We start from the raw sequence: 19,156 nt of genomic DNA on the forward strand, positions 1-19,156 counted from the left end.
CACGCTTGTGGTCAATACAGTCGTTCTGGTGAGTGAATGATGGCACGCTTGTGGTCAATACAGTCGTTCAGGTGAGTGAATGATGGCACGCTTGTGGTCAATACAGCCGTACAGGTGAGTGAATGATGGCACGCTTGTGGCCAATACAGTCGTACAGGTGAGTGAAATTGGCACGCTTGTGGTCAATACAGCCGTTCAGGTGAGTGAATGATGGCACGCTTGTGGCCAATACAGTCGTTCAGGTGAGTGAATTATGGCACGCTTGTGGTCAATACAGTCGTTCAGGTGAGTGAATGATGGCACGCTTGTGGCCAATACAGTCGTACAGGTGAGTAAATGATGGCACGCTTGTGGCCAATACAGTCGTACAGGTGAGTGAATGATGGCACGCTTGTGGCCAATACAGTCGTACAGGTGAGTGAATGATGGCACGCTTGTGGCCAATACAGTCGTACAGGTGAGTGAATGATGGCACGCTTGTGGCCAATACAGTCGTACAGGTGAGTGAATGATGGCACGCTTGTGGCCAATACAGTCGTACAGGTGAGTGAATGATGGCACGCTTGTGGTCAATACAGTCGTACAGGTGAGTGAATGATGGCACGCTTGTGGTCAATACAGTCGTTCAGGTGAGTGAATGACGGCACGCTTGTGGCCAAAACAGTCGTACAGGTGAGTGAATGATGGCACGCTTGTGGCCAATACAGTCGTTCAGGTGAGTGAATGACGGCACGCTGGTGGCCAATACAGTCGTACAGGTGAGTGAATGATGGCACATTTGTGGTCAATACAGCCGTTCAGGTGAGTGAATGATGGCACGCTTGTGGCCAATACAGTCGTTCAGGTGAGTGAATGACGGCACGCTTGTGGCCAATACAGTCGTACAGGTGAGTGAATGATGGCACGCTTGTGGTCAATACAGTCGTACAGGTGAGTGAATGATGGCACGCTTGTTGTCAATACAGTCGTTCAGGTGAGTGAATGATGGCACGCTTGTGGCCAATACAGTCGTTCAGGTGAGTGAATGATAGCACGCTTGTGGCCAATACAGTCGTACAGGTGAGTGAATGATGGCACATTTGTGGTCAATACAGTCGTTCAGGTGAGTGAATGATGGCACGCTTGTGGTCAATACAGCCGTTCAGGTGAGTGAATGATGGCACGCTTGTGGCCAATACAGTCGTTTTTTTTTTGTCGAACTCTGTTATTTCATTGTTCTGGTTACGTCTAATTGTTTTTCGATAGTTTTCTTTTTTGTTTGACATGTTCTGTATTTCGTTAATATCGAATGATCGTTATCTAGAAGTATTTCCCGAGGTCTAAACGACTTCGACATAACTAGTTTCGGATGTACTTGGAAAAAACTACAATAGCAAAATAAAACGATTATGATATGCAATTTTCTGTTTGAATTTGGAATCGATTAAAATTATTCTGCAAAAAGTTTACATTCCATCACGTTTTTATTTTTCAGTTTTAAGCTTCACTATTAAATCATAACTTTCTATATATTTGCATATCTTTAGTTATATTTCTTATGCATAATACAATATGTTGTATGACTGAATATTCAAGGCGTTTACAACCAAACATTTGGTACCGTATTGAAATAAAGAGCGCTATCAGTTTCATCATAATATATAATATTCTTACGCACAAAGTTGCGTCAGACTGCACAATTGTCTACGTGTGCATCCGGAAATTTAACGTTGTATATGCGCGCGCATCAGGAAACGACAGCTTTCTGAGCGTGCAATGGATGCTTTGAATGAAAACCAGCCCAAAGGATTATTTTTTTACGTTCAGCATATATATCGGTGGACAGCAGGATTATTGGGGATATTGCGAGTGTCGGGAGAAAAGTGTTGTACTCCGATTTTACGGATGCTCTTTAAAATGTTGAGGATATTTCTCGTAAGTCTGATTTTATTTATTTTAAATATAAAATCATTTACAAAATTGTAAATACGGTATTCTAAATTCTCAGATTGAATCACATGATTTGAAAAATGTGAAATTCGTTTTTGCATTTATAAGAAATTGAGAAAAATGGAATTCAGTCGTGGTTGAATATTAACATCAAGACTAATGATGAATTAGTTATATAATAACATAGTTCTTATAATATCTGTCATGCGTTTCCGGTGCGGATAGAAAAATCCGACAGGAGGGCACCAGCGTTGCTACGCAGCGTGCGCGTGGGTCGGATATTTCTTTCTGGACCGGACACATATGATTAATATTTCTTCTAGCATACCTAATTTACTTTTTTTTACGATGATGTTTTACTGACTTCATGACGCGCTGTAATTTTTATCGCTGCATACGTCAAGAAGTTCCTTCAGTATCACGTCTTTTAAGGGATATTTTGTTTTGTTTTGAAGGTATATTTTTGTAAAGTAAATGTTTATGGAACTCGTCCATTGAAATCTCGTAATTATGGTCATATAAAGTGTATAATTAAAGAAATAAAAGTATTACGTCACAGCGCGAGACTCATCTAGCATGGGGGTGCCATATGGAATTTTCCAGCACGGCTGAATTCAATGGCCACTCGAAATTAGTGGCCACTAAAAACAGATTCTCCTGTATGCATTTTTAGTTTTGATGTAGATGTCAGTGTAAATAAACTATGATTTTAGGACTTTCCAAGAATACATTGAAGGCACTAAATCGCTCACCTATTCTCAAACCATTGTGAATTATAACGGAAACTGTTCTTTAGGACAGTAGATGCCTTATATTGCTCAAAACTCTTACGAGGGTTTGAAATGAGCCTGTTTTCGCCAATCAATCAGGTCGCGATATAAAACATAGTATTCATTTCATTAACTGATGTTTGTTCAAGGTTAAACATTTCAAGTGATTTGATTTCATATGTATACAGAACGTCAATAGAAATTTCGGACTTTTTCAGCCGCATATGGTGTTTTTTCCCTTAGTCAATATTGCACACAACTGATTATCATAATAGGTACGTGTACGCAAAACCCTGTTAAGAACTAACTATTCAGTAGGTTAAACGAGAAAAGGGTTTACAGACTGGGAACATACTGGTCACACAGTCATGCTCAATATAATGGACAGTTTTTAGTAAGGATGTGCCCACGTACAACTGATGTATGGTAGACTGACAATAGCCCCTATGACATTTACCCCTAATACCCCTATGACATAAGCCCCTGAGCTCAGATTTGCATAGGCGGACAAAAGTACCTTCATGATATTTCACATGCGGACGATAGTCCTTCAACATAGGATATTAGCCCCTTCATGATTTTGTACATATGGACCTCTTCATTATTTAGCGCATCTTGGCAATCTTAGCATCACATTTCTGTATACATCGCGTTTTAACCACGTGGTATGTAAACCTTCTGTTTGTCATTGTTATCATAACGGTGTAACGAATGTTTAACCTTAATCGACCACCCCCCCCCCAAAAAAAAAAAAAAAAAAATCGAAAAATTAACAGTTTTCTTATGGAACAATTTTTAACCTCATTTTTTTTCATTTATAAACAGACCCTTGCTCTCCTGGCAGCTGTACAATGTAGATTTGGAGGTGGACTTTTTCATTCTGATTACTACTACGAGGGGGAATCTGAATCTGAGTCCAGCGAATCTTCAAGCGAATCCTCCAGTGAAACCTCGAGCGAACCCCCACCATGCCCGTGTACCCGTAAGTAACAATAGCGGAAAAGGGGAATCACCTGACAATATATAAATAGTTTGCATGACTTTTTCAGACTTACAACTATTAAAACCAGAGTTGTGGGTCTTGCATTTTTCATGCTATATATTGCTTTATGCATGTACATCAGCATGTTGACCGGTCTTTAATATGTGATTACTGTTACTTATTAAGGACTATTCTTTCTAGGTTAGATCTTGTGTTGATGCTTTATGTTATCTTTGTATTGTATAATGCATGCAAAGTATTACAAAAATAGCTATTCAATTGTCGAGTATTTCGTTATTGCTCAATAATTTAGTTTGTGTGTAGGCGGTTTTCTTATATTTGATATGCATAAATAAATATTTGTTTACATTATTGTGTGAATTATGCAACTTGACTATATCGGATTATCGATTAAGCCGTGTTAAACATGTGCGCCTTGTCTTTGGCAACATGTGTAAAATGAGAGTTAAAGGTACTCGCTCATGATTTTGGAACAAAAATTAGTTTTCCCGGTAATACATCTGAAAACACTTATTTTGGCATTATTTTATTCTATAATATCGAAATTGCAGAAAAAATACAATTATTGTATAAAAAAATAAATTATTTTGGTTCTAGTGGGGCTCGAACCCACGCAGGTAAAGTCAAGGAAAACATATCAAACGCCTTCACCATTAGGCCACCAGGACTTTCACTAACCTGATAGATATTTTGACATTTTAACAATACATTGATAACATCACGTGATAATGTCAATCAACCAATCACGCAACAATGAAATCGCTGAAATCCGTTGGGAACGGTAATGAAATTTGTGGTTTTCAAAGACGATATTTGAGCAAATATTTACATTTGATGAAGGATTCCAACTTTTGGTATTTTGGTTTTAACACACCTTATGATTTGCCACACTTTATTTCGTAATTAAAAAGAAAAGTGCATTTTACAAACCATGAGCGAGTCCCTTTAAAGGGGCACACTAAAGGGTACAATTGATAGATGCATTTTTTCTTAAGGGGCAAAATATAGGTTGATACATTTCAAATATTTTTTTATTTTTTTTATTTTAATGCATTATGATTTTAAACTCTTTTGACGTATAGGATAAAAAAACAAAAACAATATATTGATGATTTGCGTACAGATAAACAAACATTAGCGATATTTTTGCGATTTTAAATGGGTAATTTGTGGCCACGTAGCTATTAATTAAAAAAACCCGTTTATAAAGACTTATATTTTTTTTATTTTAATGCATTATGATTTTAAACTCTTTTGACGTATAGGATAAAAAAACAAAAACAATATATTGATGATTTGCGTACAGATAAACAAACATTAGCGATATTTTTGCGATTTTAAATGGGTAATTTGTGGCCACGTAGCTATTAATTAAAAAAACCCGTTTATAAAGACTTATATTTTTTTTATTTTAATGCATTATGATTTTAAACTCTTTTGACGTATAGTATAAAAAAACAAAAACAATATATTGATGATTTGCGTACAGATAAACAAACATAAGCGATATTTTTGCGATTTTAAATGGGTAATTTGTGGCCACGTAGCTATTAATTAAAAAAAAAAAGTTTATAAAGACTTATATTTTTCATTAACTGATGTTTGTTCAAGGGTATACATACCAAGTGATTTTATGTCATATGTAAACCGAACGTCGATAAAGATTTCGGACAGTTTTGAGAAGAAAGCGTATCTCGTACAAAAAACATGCATATATGGCAAAAGTTTAATTACATTCATGGTTAAAAAGCAATTTTTCTCTTAACTGTTGCATAATTGTGACATTCGCGGGCTTGACATTGTTGACGTCTCGCCGACAAATATCTAGTAAGAATAGTTTTTTGAATAATAGTCAGATGACATGAAGCCAATCTAAATGATTAAGAATGAGAGGAATGAGCGTAGCGTATACTTTAGGCCATCTAATTGAGACAGAATACAACCTCAATGGCTGACACTTTGTCAACGCAAAATCTGACGCAGAAAATGTGTATCGGATAAGAGGCAGTAGGCGGACCTTTAAACACCCGCGATAGTTGAAATTCTTAACGATTTAACCTAGTACTTGATGACTGCCTATCTGCAACTTTATTGGCTGAAAATATAGGTTGTATTCTAAATGCAGACAGTCATCAACAACAACCACCTCTACCTTACCTATAATGCCATTAGACATACATCCGCATTAACACCTTTTTCTTTCTTCTTAATATAATCCATTTAATGTAGGCTTGTCGTCGGCATTGAAAAAAGGGGGGCGGCTAAAGTATAATATATTAAGGTCCGTCGGTCTAGGGGTGGGGGTACGGGGACATGCTCCCACTGGACGATTTTAATTTGAGGATGCGCCTAGGAACGCTTTTCTGTATAATTCAGACTAAAGAGACCACATTTTAGAAAGGTTTTGCAGACCTTCGATACAGTTTTTCTGGGGGTAGGATTGTGGTCTATTAAAATATTTAACGAAAACATTCTGAATGTCATTTTTTTAGCATTAATTTAAAAGGTGTATAAAAAACGGATGCCAAGTTTGAAATTGTGAGAAAATGATAATTTCTACCTCAGTTGGTTGAAATGGCATACACATTGATAAATCATAATATGATATGTCCCCCCCCCTCCTCCCAATAGCACTTTTAATCAATCCTATTGATGTTTATTAATTACTGTCACCTTGACGTTTGTGTTTGTCTATATTTTAGCGCTCGACGTCGGCCAGTGTTGTGACGACTGTCATTACTGTAAAGATGAAAATGCCATATGTGATACATACGGATATAGTAAAATGTGCATCTGCAAAGATGGCTTCATATTCGACTATGAATGCAAGAAGTGCGTTCCTGGCTAGTTTAGTTTTCATTACTTTAATTACATACTGTATTATAATTCTTATCCAGGTATTTCCAAATTATTGGAATGGGATATATGTGGTGGGGCGAACGGGTGAGCGGGAGGGCGGCCGATTGTCAAACAGGTGGTTTCCGCTCAATAACTTTATTTCGAATTGATGGAAAGATTGTATAAATCTAAAACCTCGTTTAATGATTTATGGCATTAATGGTTTCCATTTTTAAACGATCTATTCATGCATCAGAATCAGAAAGTACTTTATTTGGACATATCATCCATACAAATGAAATAACAATAAACGAAAATCGATAAAAAATAAGTTTAACAAATCATAGCACTATTTAATTCAATTTTATTATTAGCATTCGATACTAGATACTAATGTTTTCGTTGTGTTTCAGAATACGCACAGAAAAACAACACAATTCAAGAATGAGATATAATATAAGAAAAATGCATGCACTGGGGCCTGTTAACAACAAAATATCTTAGTCGTAAACATTACGCTTCTTAATAGTGCTCGGGGAAATCCGTAAATTTACGGATCTATACAATAAAGGTTCGAGAGAGCGATATTTGTATTGAAGCGCAGGTTGTCCGGTGCAGTGGTTAGCGCACTCGCTTCTTACCAAGGCGACCGGGTTCGATTATTATTTTGAAATATGGTATTATGTTTCTAAGAGAATTTTTTCCATAAAGACATATAGTGTAGATTTAGTGTAAAATAGCCCCGTCCTCTTGCGGACATTTTTTTAACGAATCAAGAGTCCTTTATCCCTCAAGGGGTTAAGAATTTGATAGAGGGTCACTAATTTTAAAGACAGGGCAGCGGTTTCCGGGGAGAAGATTTTCAAAGTGTTCCATAAAGACATATAGTGAAAAGGAGTCACGCCCCTGGCGGCCTACGTTTTTTTACGAATCACCATGGGGTGAAGGAAATTGATACAGGGTCATCTAAGGAACATTTCTGAGAAATTATGTTAAAAATCAAGCAGCGGATTTTGAGAAGAAGATTTTCAAAGATTTCCGTTTAGAGATATGGTGAAAAGTACGGACGGTGATGTTTCCGTTGCGCTAAATGATTAGTACCACAAATAATGTCTGTCGAGCTATTACAGAAATACTCTCTTTCTATACCAGATAATATATCCTTTACTACAGAAACGACCAAGACTACTCCGTCGACGCCACCGTCATTTTTTCCGAATGGTAAATGTCATGTAACATTATTTAGTTTAAAAAGGACTCGTTCACGTTTTATAGGTTGAGATATTAATAAGTAAATTTGAACGTGTAATGTAAACTGAATGCTTGTAACAAAGACAAAACATCCACAAAAGTGTGAAAAGAGATCTATTATTAACAAACATTTCAAAATCACAGAAAATGATTATTTTGGTAAAACCCGTAATTAACATTAGTAAAATTTGAATTGAAATTGTACTGGTATACTTCGCTTATGCGGTTTTATACGGAGCGTGGAAATTGTACTGGTATACTTCGCTTATGCGGTTTTATACGGAGCGCTGAAATTGTCCTGGTGTACTTCGCTTATGCGGTTTTATACGGAGCGCTGAAATTGTCCTGGTGTACTTCGCTTATGCGGTTTTATACGGAGCGCTGAAATTGTCCTGGTGTACTTCGCTTAAGCGGTTTTATACGGAGCGCTGAAATTGTCCTGGTGTACTTCGCTTATGCGGTTTTATACGGAGCGCTGAAATTGTCCTGGTGTACTTCGCTTATGCGGTTTTATACGGAGCGCTGAAATTGTCCTGGTGTACTTCGCTTAAGCGGTTTTATACGGAGCGCTGAAATTGTCCTGGTCTACTTCGCTTATGCGGTTTGATACGGAGCGCTGAAATTGTCCTGGCGTACTTCGCTTATGCGGTTTGATACGGAGCGCTGAAATTGTCCTGGTCTACTTCGCTTATGCGGTTTCATACGGAGCGCTGAAATTGTCCTGGTATACTTCGCTTATGCGGGTTTATAAAGAGCGCTGAAATTGTCCTGGTATACTTCGCTTATGCGGGTTTATACGGAGCGCTGAAATTGTCCTGGTATACTTCGCTTATGCGGTTTTATACGGAGCGCTGAAATTGTCCTGGTGTACTTCGCTTATGCGGTTTTATACGGAGCGCTGAAATTGTCCTGGTGTACTTCGCTTATGCGGTTTTATACGGAGCGCTGAAATTGTCCTGGTATACTTCGCTTATGCGGGTTTATACGGAGCGCTGAAATTGTCCTGGTATACTTCGCTTATGCGGGTTTATACGTAGCGCTGAAATTGTCCTGGTATACTTCGCTTTTGCGGGTTTCATACGGAGCGCTGAAATTGTCCTGGTATACTTCGCTTATGCGGGTTTATAAAGAGCGCTGAAATTGTCCTGGTATACTTCGCTTATGCGGGTTTATACGGAGCGCTGAAATTGTCCTGGTATACTTCGCTTATGCGGTTTTATACGGAGCGCTGAAATTGTCCTGGTATACTTCGCTTATGCGGGTTTATACGGAGCGCTGAAATTGTCCTGGTATACTTGGCTTATGCGGGTTTATACGGAGTGCTGAAATTGTACTGGTATACTTCGCTTATGCGGGTTTATACTGAGCGCTGAAATTGTCCTGGTATACTTCGCTTATGCGGTTTTATACGGAGCGCTGAAATTGTCCTGGTATACTTCGCTTATGCGGTTTTATACGGAGCGCTGAAATTGTAATGGTATACTTCGTTTATGCGGTTTGATACGGAGCGCTGAAATTGTCCTGGTATACTTCGCTTATGCGGTTTGATACGGAGCGCTGAAATTGTCCTGGTGTACTTCGCTTATGCGGTTTTATACGGAGCGCTGAAATTGTCCTGGTGTACTTCGCTTAAATGCGGTTTTATAAGGAGCGCTGAAATTGTCTTGGTATACTTCGCTTATGCGGGTTTATACGGAGCGCTGAAATTGTCCTGGTATACTTCGCTTATGCGGGTATATACGGAGCGCTGAAATTGTCCTGGTATACTTCGCTTATGCGGGTATATACGGAGCGCTGAAATTGTCCTGGTGTACTTCGCTTATGCGGTTTTATACGGAGCGTTGAAATTGTCCTGGTGTACTTCGCTTATGCGGTTTTATACGGAGCGCTGTAATTGTCCTGGTATACTTCGCTTATGCGGGTTTATACCGAGCGCTGTTATTGTCCTGGTATACTTCGCTTATGCGGGTTTATACGGAGCGCTGAAATTGTCCTGGTATACTTCGCTTATGCGGGTTTATACGGAGCGCTGATATTGTCCTGGTATAGTTCGCTTATGCGGGTTTATACGGAGCGCTGAAATTGTCCTGGTATACTTCGCTTATGCGGTTTTATACGGAGCGCTGAAATTGTCCTGGTATACTTCGCTTATGAGGTTTTATACGGAGCGCTGAAATTGTACTGGTATACTTCGTTTATGCGGTTTGATACGGAGCGCTGAAATTGTCCTGGTATACTTCGCTTATGCGGTTTTATACGGAGCGCTGAAATTGTCCTGGTGTACTTCGCTTATGCGGTTTTATACGGAGCGTTGAAATTGTCCTGGTGTACTTCGCTTATGCGGGTTTATACGGAGCGCTGAAATTGTCCTGGTATACTTCGCTTATGCGGGTTTATACGGAGCGCTGTAATTGTCCTGGTATACTTCGCTTATGCGGGTTTATACTGAGCGCTGATATTGTCCTGGTTTACTTCGCTTATGCGGGTTTATACGGAGCGCTGAAATTGTCAGGGTATACTTCGCTTATGCGGTTTTATACGGAGCGCTGAAATTGTCCTGGTATACTTCGCTTATGAGGTTTTATACGGAGCGCTGAAATTGTACTGGTATACTTCGTTTATGCGGTTTGATACGGAGCGCTGAAATTGTCCTGGTATACTTCGATTATGCTGTTTGATACGGAGCGCTGAAATTGTACTGGTATACTTCGTTTATGCGGTTTGATACGGAGCGCTGAAATTGTCCTGGTATACTTCGCTTTTGCGGTTTTATACGGAGCGCTGAAATTGTCCTGGTATACTTCGCTTATGCGGGTTTATACGGAGCGCTGAAATTGTCCTGGTGTACTTCGCTTATGCGGTTTTATACGGAGCGTTGAAATTGTCCTGGTGTACTTCGCTTATGCGGTTTTATACGGAGCGCTGTAATTGTCCTGGTATACTTCGCTTATGCGGGTTTATACCGAGCGCTGTTATTGTCCTGGTATACTTCGCTTATGCGGGTTTATACGGAGCGCTGAAATTGTCCTGGTATACTTCGCTTATGCGGGTTTATACGGAGCGCTGATATTGTCTTGGTATACTTCGCTTATGCGGGTTTATACGGAGCGCTGAAATTGTCCTGGTATACTTCGCTTATGCGGTTTTATACGGAGCGCTGAAATTGTCCTGGTATACTTCGCTTATGAGGTTTTATACGGAGCGCTGAAATTGTACTGGTATACTTCGTTTACGCGGTTTGATACGGAGCGCTGAAATTGTCCTGGTATACTTCGCTTATGCGGTTTTATACGGAGAGCTGAAATTGTCCTGGTGTACTTCGCTTATGCGGTTTTATACGGAGCGTTGAAATTGTCCTGGTGTACTTCGCTTATGCGGTTTTATACGGAGCGCTGAAATTGTCCTGGTATACTTCGCTTTTGCGGTTTTATACGGAGCGCTGAAATTGTCCTTGTATACTTCGCTTATGCGGGTTTATACTGAGCGCTGATATTGTCCTGGTTTACTTCACTTATGCGGGTTTATACGGAGCGCTGAAATTGTCCTGGTATACTTCGCTTATGCGGTTTTATACGGAGCGCTGAAATTGTCCTGGTATACTTCGATTATGCTGTTTGATACGGAGCGCTGAAATTGTCCTGGTATACTTCGCTTATGCGGTTTGATACGGAGCGCTGAAATTGTCCTGGTATACTTCGCTTATGCGGTTTTATACGGAGCGCTGAAATTGTCCTTGTATACTTCGCTTATGCGGTTTATACTGAGCGCTGAAATTGTCCTGGTGTACTTCGCTTATGCAGTTTATACGGAGCGCTGAAATTGTCCTGGTGTACTTCGCTTATGCGGTTTTATACGGAGCGCTGAAATTGTCCTGGTGTACTTCGCTTATGCGGTTTTATACGGAGCGCTGAAATTGTCCTGGTGTACTTCGCTTATGCGGTTTTATACGGAGCGCTGAAATTGTCCTGGAATACTTCGCTTATGCGGTTTTATACGGAGCGCTGAAATTGTCCTGGTGTACTTCGCTTATGCGGTTATATACGGAGCGCTGAAATTGTCCTGGCGTACTTCGCTTATGCGGTTTTATACGGAGCGCTGAAATTGTCCTGGCGTACTTCGCTTATGCGGTTTTATACGGAGCGCTGAAATTGTCATGGTCTACTTCGCTGATGCGGTTTTATTCGGAGCGCTGAAATTTTTCCTTGTGTACTTCGCTTATGCGGTTTTATAAGGAGCGCTGAAATTTAACTGGTGTACTTCGCTTATGCGGTTTTATACGGAGCGCTGAAATTTAACTGGTATACTTCGCTTATGCGGTTTTATACGGAGCGCTGAAATTGTCCTGGTATACTTCGCTTATGCCGTTTTATACAGAGCGCTGAAATTGTCCTGGTGTACTTCGCTTATGCCGTTTATACGGAGCGCTGAAATTGTACTGGTGTACTTCGCTTATGCGGTTTTATACGGAGCGCTGAAATTGTCCTGGTGTACTTCGCTTATGCGGTTTTATACGGAGCGCTCAACAGCCAAATTTTATGCAACTATCCTTATTCCCCCGTGTTTAGAAGTTTTAAGCCTCTGTGAAAGCGCTGTTTACTTTTAACTGTGAACGATTTGACAATGTGCTTACATATTTAAATATAAACAGTATAGCTGACACAGCTGTCTCAAATCTTGTTAGAAATACAGCAGATCAATAGTGTATCCATAAACCCTCTAAGCAGTAACGATGTGAAAATATAAATATGATTTTACCAATGTAGTTTTCTTAACAATCGGCCCATTGTCTGCGAAAATGAGACCTGTGAAGATATTCACATTATCGCCGAAAATAATTTAAACAAGCGAAAGAATTAAAATTTAAAAAAAAAATAAACGCTGTTCAAAGTTGATTGTTAGATAATTTTCAAAAATATCTAAAAAAAAGAACCTTATCGATTTCCTGAAAAACCAACATGTCGCTTAAACCTCATCAGGTATTAATTTTACTGATGGCGTGATATTATGTACAAATCATTTTGAAAAATCAGCATTTGTCTTTTCTTATAGGTAGTGTAGGGTATGGATATGGAGAGGTATGCCAAGACGTTCCCGACAACTGTTGCGAAGATCAAGGTCTTGAATGTATTAATGGGTCCTGCATGTGTAAAATGAAACTCACGTATAACCCTACAGAGGATAAATGCTGTAAGTCATAATAGCATTGCAACAGTGTAGCTATTTATTTTCTGGTACATTGCACTTATGTATTATAACTAAGGGATTCTTGAAAACAAAAATCAGCAAACATTATGTTTGCTGAGTATAGTTTGAAAAAAGTAGTCATACTTTCATCCACAGTGTAGTCATTCATTATCTGGTACTTCGGAATCAGTGCTGCTATAGATTTTCATCCAATGTGTAGTACTTCATTATCTGGAACTTCGAAATCAGTGCTGCTATAGATAATTTTGACCTATTGTGCTTTATGAATAAGAAGCTTAAACAAGAAGGTAAACATAATTAACACCTGCAATGATGTATATCTCTGTGTATTTGTAGACTTAAATGGTTGATTTCCTTAAGTAAACATATGTTGTGTGTGTTTGTGCGAAAAGTGGTTCATTCGTTTCACAATAAATTCATTGTCTGAAAGCAAAACCTTTATAAATATTATTATACTGTTTATACATGTATGTTCCATACAACTCTCATTGATCCAAAATAAACCGGCTGCCGGACAAAAAGCATGGTTCATATGGCAATAGGGCATGTTCAAATTTAGAAGTATAAGAAAAAGAAGTAGAATAAGTAGGAGTTGTGGTCGGTTACTTTACTAATCGAGAACCCTGCTCTTAACAATACAGCATGTCGAAGTCTAATGATAAGTCTCAACTGTTAATTAGATTGTATTAATAGGAATCAAACAATAATAATATTGAACAAAAAATGTTAAACAATCAGCAATGCCCATTTGCAAGAAAGAAATTAGCAACCAAGCAAGTGAATATTTAGTATAACAGAATTCCATACTATAAAACCAAAATGCATTTGCAAGAAGAACAAAGCATACATATTCCATATATAAATCAGGGCAACTGAATCACTATGCTTATTTGGTTCCCGCATTTGTTTATTGTCAAAAACCATGTCAATGTTAGACTTAAATGACTTGATGTTTTTTTTTTCTATGGTTCAAGCTTTACTTCAATACTATTTGAGGTTTTATGCTGATGAATATTATTTTTACAGGTAATGCATTTAAACCTGCAAACACAAGTACATGTATATAAAACAAGAGTACCATGGAACGATTGTCTGTTTTTTATGCCCCAAGAGGTGCATAAATCAACAATTAAAAAGCCATATGTGCTTTCCTGTAGATGTGTATCTTGTGTTCAGGCACATTTGTACGAGGTCTCATTTGAATGCATTTCTAGATAAACTAAAATAAATGCAATGGTGAAAAAACATCAGGCGCCTTCATTGTATTTTATTGCATTGAAAAGCAGACATTGACAAATGTTTCAATGCTATGTATACATATATAATATAACTATTTTATTATATAGGTGACAATTATTTGTTCCAGTGTAAGATCATAATACACATTCAACCACAGTTCTTTCTCACTAACCACTGTTATGAGACGTGAGACCTCAACAGCCCTGTCTCACTAACCACTGTGTTGAGTGTTGTGGCCTCCACATCCCTGTCTCACTAACCACTGTGTTGAGTGTTGTGGCCTCCACAGCCCTGTCTCACTAACCACTGTGTTGAGTGTTGTGGCCTCCACTTCCTGTCTCACTAACCACTGTGTTGAGTGTTGTGGCCTTCACAGTCCTTTCTCACTAACCACTGTGTTGAGTTTTGTGGCGTTCACAGCCCTGTCTCACTAACCATTGTGTTGGATGTTGTGGCCTCCACACACTTGTCTCGATAACCACCTATATTTAGTCCTTGACCGTCTAACTTCAGTGCCAACTTTACCTGGTCTTGAAGTGTAACATCGCCGCCTTCCTGGCGTACCAGTTACCCAAAGTAGGACAAGGTGCTTCTTTTACCCCAAAGTGGGTCCCCGGACGTTTGGGGTCAGTTTTGGTCAAGATGACTCCAAGACTAAAGATATTTGTCGGTGCTTGGTGATCGCCCTAGATATACCCTACATACCAGATCTCAGTCTTAGGGCGTCACGTCGCATCCTTCTCGTCGATCCAGCCACCCAAATTATGTCAATGTGCTTTACCCAAACCAAGTGTCCCCATCGGTCATTGGGAGTCACATTTTGATGGTACCAGCCACCCAAAGTAGTCCTAAGGGACTGGGTATTACCCGGGGATAACCCTTAGTGTACCGTGCATGCCAGTAGCCGGCTTATTTTGCGTAACATCGGCATCTTACTGTCATACTGACAGTGAAGATTGAAAAAAATCAGATTGCAACCTGAATGTGATTTTGAATGAAAGCCAAATATTCTTCAATAAATGTTTGTCGGGGACCGAAGGGGATACGTTATTATAAATACGGAGCGAATGAAAGTATGTTGACTAATATTTACAAAATACAAATACTCAAAATGTCCTCACCCAATATCGGGTTTCATTTGATTAATTGTACACTAGTAATAAACTTGTAAGATGAAAGCAATATTCCTATAATATAATTTGAATATTTTTCATATTAAGAAAGAAAATGTCAATTTCTGCCAGTGTGTGTGTGTGTGTGTGTGTGTGTGTGTGTGTGTGTGCAGTGCTACAGCGATTAATATACTACACAATGAAAAACAATGGTTATTTTCCATCTTAGATGGCTATTGTCCATGATGGTTGGTTGCTGTTCATGTTCGAGTGTTACTGGTCATGTTAATTGGTATATGTACATGTTGGAATGTAACAGGTCATACGTTAGAACCTGGTCATGTTAGTTGGATAACGTTTGTATTGAATGTGTTGTGTATTGTTGGATGGTAGCTTGTCATGTTTGATGGTTAATATTCATGTTCGAGAGTAACTGGTCATTTTAAATGGCAAATTTACATGTTAGATTGTTATTGATAATAATTACGTAGGGTGGCTTCTGTCAGAGTATGTTGACTGGCAACTGATTAGGTGTAATGCCGAATTTGAATGGCTTATATGCGTGATGGTTGATATTGATAATGAATATTCAATATGCTTGTGAATGGTAATGCTCATTCTGGAAGGCTGATACCTAGGTTGGAATCTTACTGGTATTGTTTGATGATTACTGTTTATGGCTGTTATTGAACAACATCATAAAATCGCAGGATACAAGTATTTTATTATAATTTAAACTTCATTATACTATGAAAGAAACAACATTAATGTGAATTTAGATGTAACAGAATATGAAACATGGTGTAATTGTTTCTTCGCTGCTCTTCCGATTTCATTAATTGTATGGCATGTCAAGGCACTGATCACGATCTACTCTTCCTCCAATATTATCACACCCGGTTTCGTTAGTGTTTAGCTTGTATCCCGCTTCCGTCTCACACACACAGTACTTCTTATTGCATGGATAAGCTGGATTCCCATTTGCGTTTCCACAACAGTCACCACTCCTACATTTGATCCCAGCATCCCTCATACACGCATTCGCATCTCCTGCATCCGTACATTCATCACCGAGTGCAACTGCAATATTAATGATAATTAACACTATATATTTATTTTTACAACATGAATGACGCCTTAACATAATCCCGAAAAGGCATATTTTTCCGACTCCGATAAATAATGAAACATTTCCCATAAATATATATCAATGTACACAGGTTGTCTACGTTTCTTTGCTAGTAAGTGACCCGATATGGGATACACGAGGCAAAGGTAATCATATCTGTTGAGAGGGAAGCTCAAACCCGAAAATGGTGTCCTTCGCTCCGTATATGACATATCGGATCATCTACCAACCCCCTGAATGATGTTATATAGGATATATCACGAGTTTCAGACAATACTCAAAACTATTCAATAAGTTCATGACTTTTGTTAGTGAGCGAGCCTACGAGGAGCTAACTAAATTATTTCCTGAAAGTGATCCATATTTTGTTGTATCATATGATGAAAATTGTCAGATCCTTTTCATCACCTGTCTTTTTCCGGTAATGAATACAACCTGCGAAAATCACAGTGACAAAGCAAATTTTTCTGGCACTACATGCATTGCAGAAATGTTGGATCGGAAATACTTACAAAATAACTATAAAACATAAATCCCTCCAGATTAATTCCATTTATAAGTACAATTGTATCTTTGATGATATCCATATTTTTTTTATAACATTACACAATTATTTTTAACGTTATGTGCATCCTTATTAAAATGGTTAGGTCATACCCGGTGAGATGTCATAATTTTTAATATGTTCACGGCGCAAATTCATGTCAAAGTACGTAAAATGACGAATGTTGTATAAGTGTTCTAGTCATATGTTTAAATGAAAAAAACCCGTGTCCCACTAACGATTTGAATGAAAATATCTTATTTATTCGAATAAAAATATGTCTGAACAAAATGAGAAATCAACGTATGAGTTGTTAAAATAAAACCAATTAAAAAGATTGTTTGATCTTGTTAATTCATGTTAGATGGTAACTGTTCATGTAACATAATTATTGTTTATATTAAATTGCTACTGTAAAAGTTTGATGACTGCTGTTCATGTTAGATTTTGGTATAAGTTGCATGGTTATAGTTCAAAGTTAGATAATAACTAATCAACCTGTTGATGTTGGATCGTAACTGTTTGTTGATGCTGATCACGTCTGAAGATTTATGTATATGTTGAATGGCACTCTTCATGTATGATAGTTACTGTTAGATGGTTACTGATCAGGTCGGATGGTAACTGTTCCGCGTGGATGGTTACTGCTCTGGTTGAATGTTTACTGCTGGATGTCTACTGTCCATGTTGTATGTACTGGTATTTTTGGATGGCTACTGTCCATATTGAATGGCTATTGTTAATGTTGGGTGGCAACTGTCAATATTGAATGGCTACTGTTAATGTTGGGTGGCTACTGTCTATGATGGATGGTCACTGGTCATGTCGGATGGCTACTGCTCATATTGGATGGCAACTGTCCATGCTGGTTGGCTATTGTTCATGTTGGATTGCTACTGTTCATGTTTAATGGCTATTGTTCATGTTGGATTGCTACTGTTCATGTTTGATGGCTATTGTTCATGTTGGATTGCTACTGTTCATGTTTGATGGCTATTGTTCATGTTGGATTGCTACTGTTCATGTTTGATGGCTATTGTTCGTGTTTGATGGTGTTTACCCTACATACCAGATCTCAGTCTTAGGGCGTCACGTCGCATCCTTCTCGTCGATCCAGCCACCCAAATTATGTCAATGTGCTTTACCCAAACCAAGTGTCCCCATCGGTCATTGGGAGTCACATTTTGATGGTACCAGCCACCCAAATTTGTTTTGTCTAATAAGTAGTCCTAAGGGACTGGGTATTACCCGGGGATAACCCTTAGTGTACCGTGCATGCCAGTAGCCGGCTTATTTTGCGAAACATCGGCATCTTACTGTCATACTGAAAAAAATCAGATTGCAACCTGAATGTGATTTTGAATGAAAGCCAAATATTCTTCAATAAATGTTTGTCGGGGACCGAAGGGGATACGTTATTATAATTACGGAGCGAATGAAAGTATGTTGACTAATATTTACAAAATACAAATACTCAAAATGTCCTCACCCAATATCGGGTTTCATTTGATTAATTGTACACTAGTAATAAACTTGTAAGATGAAAGCAATATTCCTATAATATAATTTGAATATTTTTCATATTAAGAAAGAAAATGTCAATTTCTGCCAGTGTGTGTGTGTGTGTGTGTGTGTGTGTGTGTGCAGTGCTACAGCGATTAATATACTACACAATGAAAAACAATGGTTATTTTCCATCTTAGATGGCTATTGTCCATGATGGTTGGTTGCTGTTCATGTTCGAGTGTTACTGGTCATGTTAAATGGTATATGTACTTGTTGGAATGTAACAGGCCATAAGTTGGAAACTGGTCATGTTGGTTGAATAACGTTTGTATTGAATGTGTTGTGTATTGTTGGATGGTAGCTTGTCATGTTTGATGGTTAATATTCATGTTCGAGGGTAACTGGTCATTTTAAATGGCAAATTTACATGTTAGATTGTTATTGCTAATAAATACGTAGGATGGCTTCTGTCAGAGTATTTTGACTGGCAACTGATTAGGTGAATATTCAATATGCTTGATGAATGGTAAATGCTCATTCTGGAAGGCTGATACCTAGGTTGGAATCTTACTGGTATTGTTTGATGATTACTGTTTATGGCTGTTATTGAACAACATCATAAAATCGCAG

General features: G+C 38.4%; 1 protein-coding gene across 1 annotated transcript; it reads left to right on the forward strand.

Annotated features, from left to right (window-relative positions):
- The first annotated feature begins 1,848 nt into the window (after window positions 1-1,848).
- On the forward strand, window positions 1,849-6,550 carry LOC128204857 (uncharacterized). The gene is made up of 3 exons (XM_052906265.1): window positions 1,849-1,914; window positions 3,525-3,681; window positions 6,405-6,550. The coding sequence occupies exons 1-3, from the start codon at window positions 1,885-1,887 to the stop codon at window positions 6,548-6,550; spliced, it is 333 nt and encodes a 110-aa protein (XP_052762225.1). The 5' UTR covers window positions 1,849-1,884.
- Window positions 6,551-19,156: the final 12,606 nt, after the last annotated feature.

The sequence above is a fragment of the Mya arenaria genome, chromosome 10 (genome assembly GCF_026914265.1).
Source record: "Mya arenaria isolate MELC-2E11 chromosome 10, ASM2691426v1".
In the NCBI taxonomy this organism is placed as follows: domain Eukaryota; kingdom Metazoa; phylum Mollusca; class Bivalvia; order Myida; family Myidae; genus Mya; species Mya arenaria.

Excerpts from the sequence above, each read along its gene's own strand:
- LOC128204857 (XM_052906265.1), top strand. The coding sequence starts at position 1,885 with ATGCTCTTTAAAATGTTGAGGATATTTCTC. Across the intron at positions 1,915-3,524 it reads AAATGTTGAGGATATTTCTC|ACCCTTGCTCTCCTGGCAGC; the intron begins GTAAGTCTGATT and ends ATTTATAAACAG. Across the intron at positions 3,682-6,404 it reads CCCACCATGCCCGTGTACCC|CGCTCGACGTCGGCCAGTGT; the intron begins GTAAGTAACAAT and ends TCTATATTTTAG.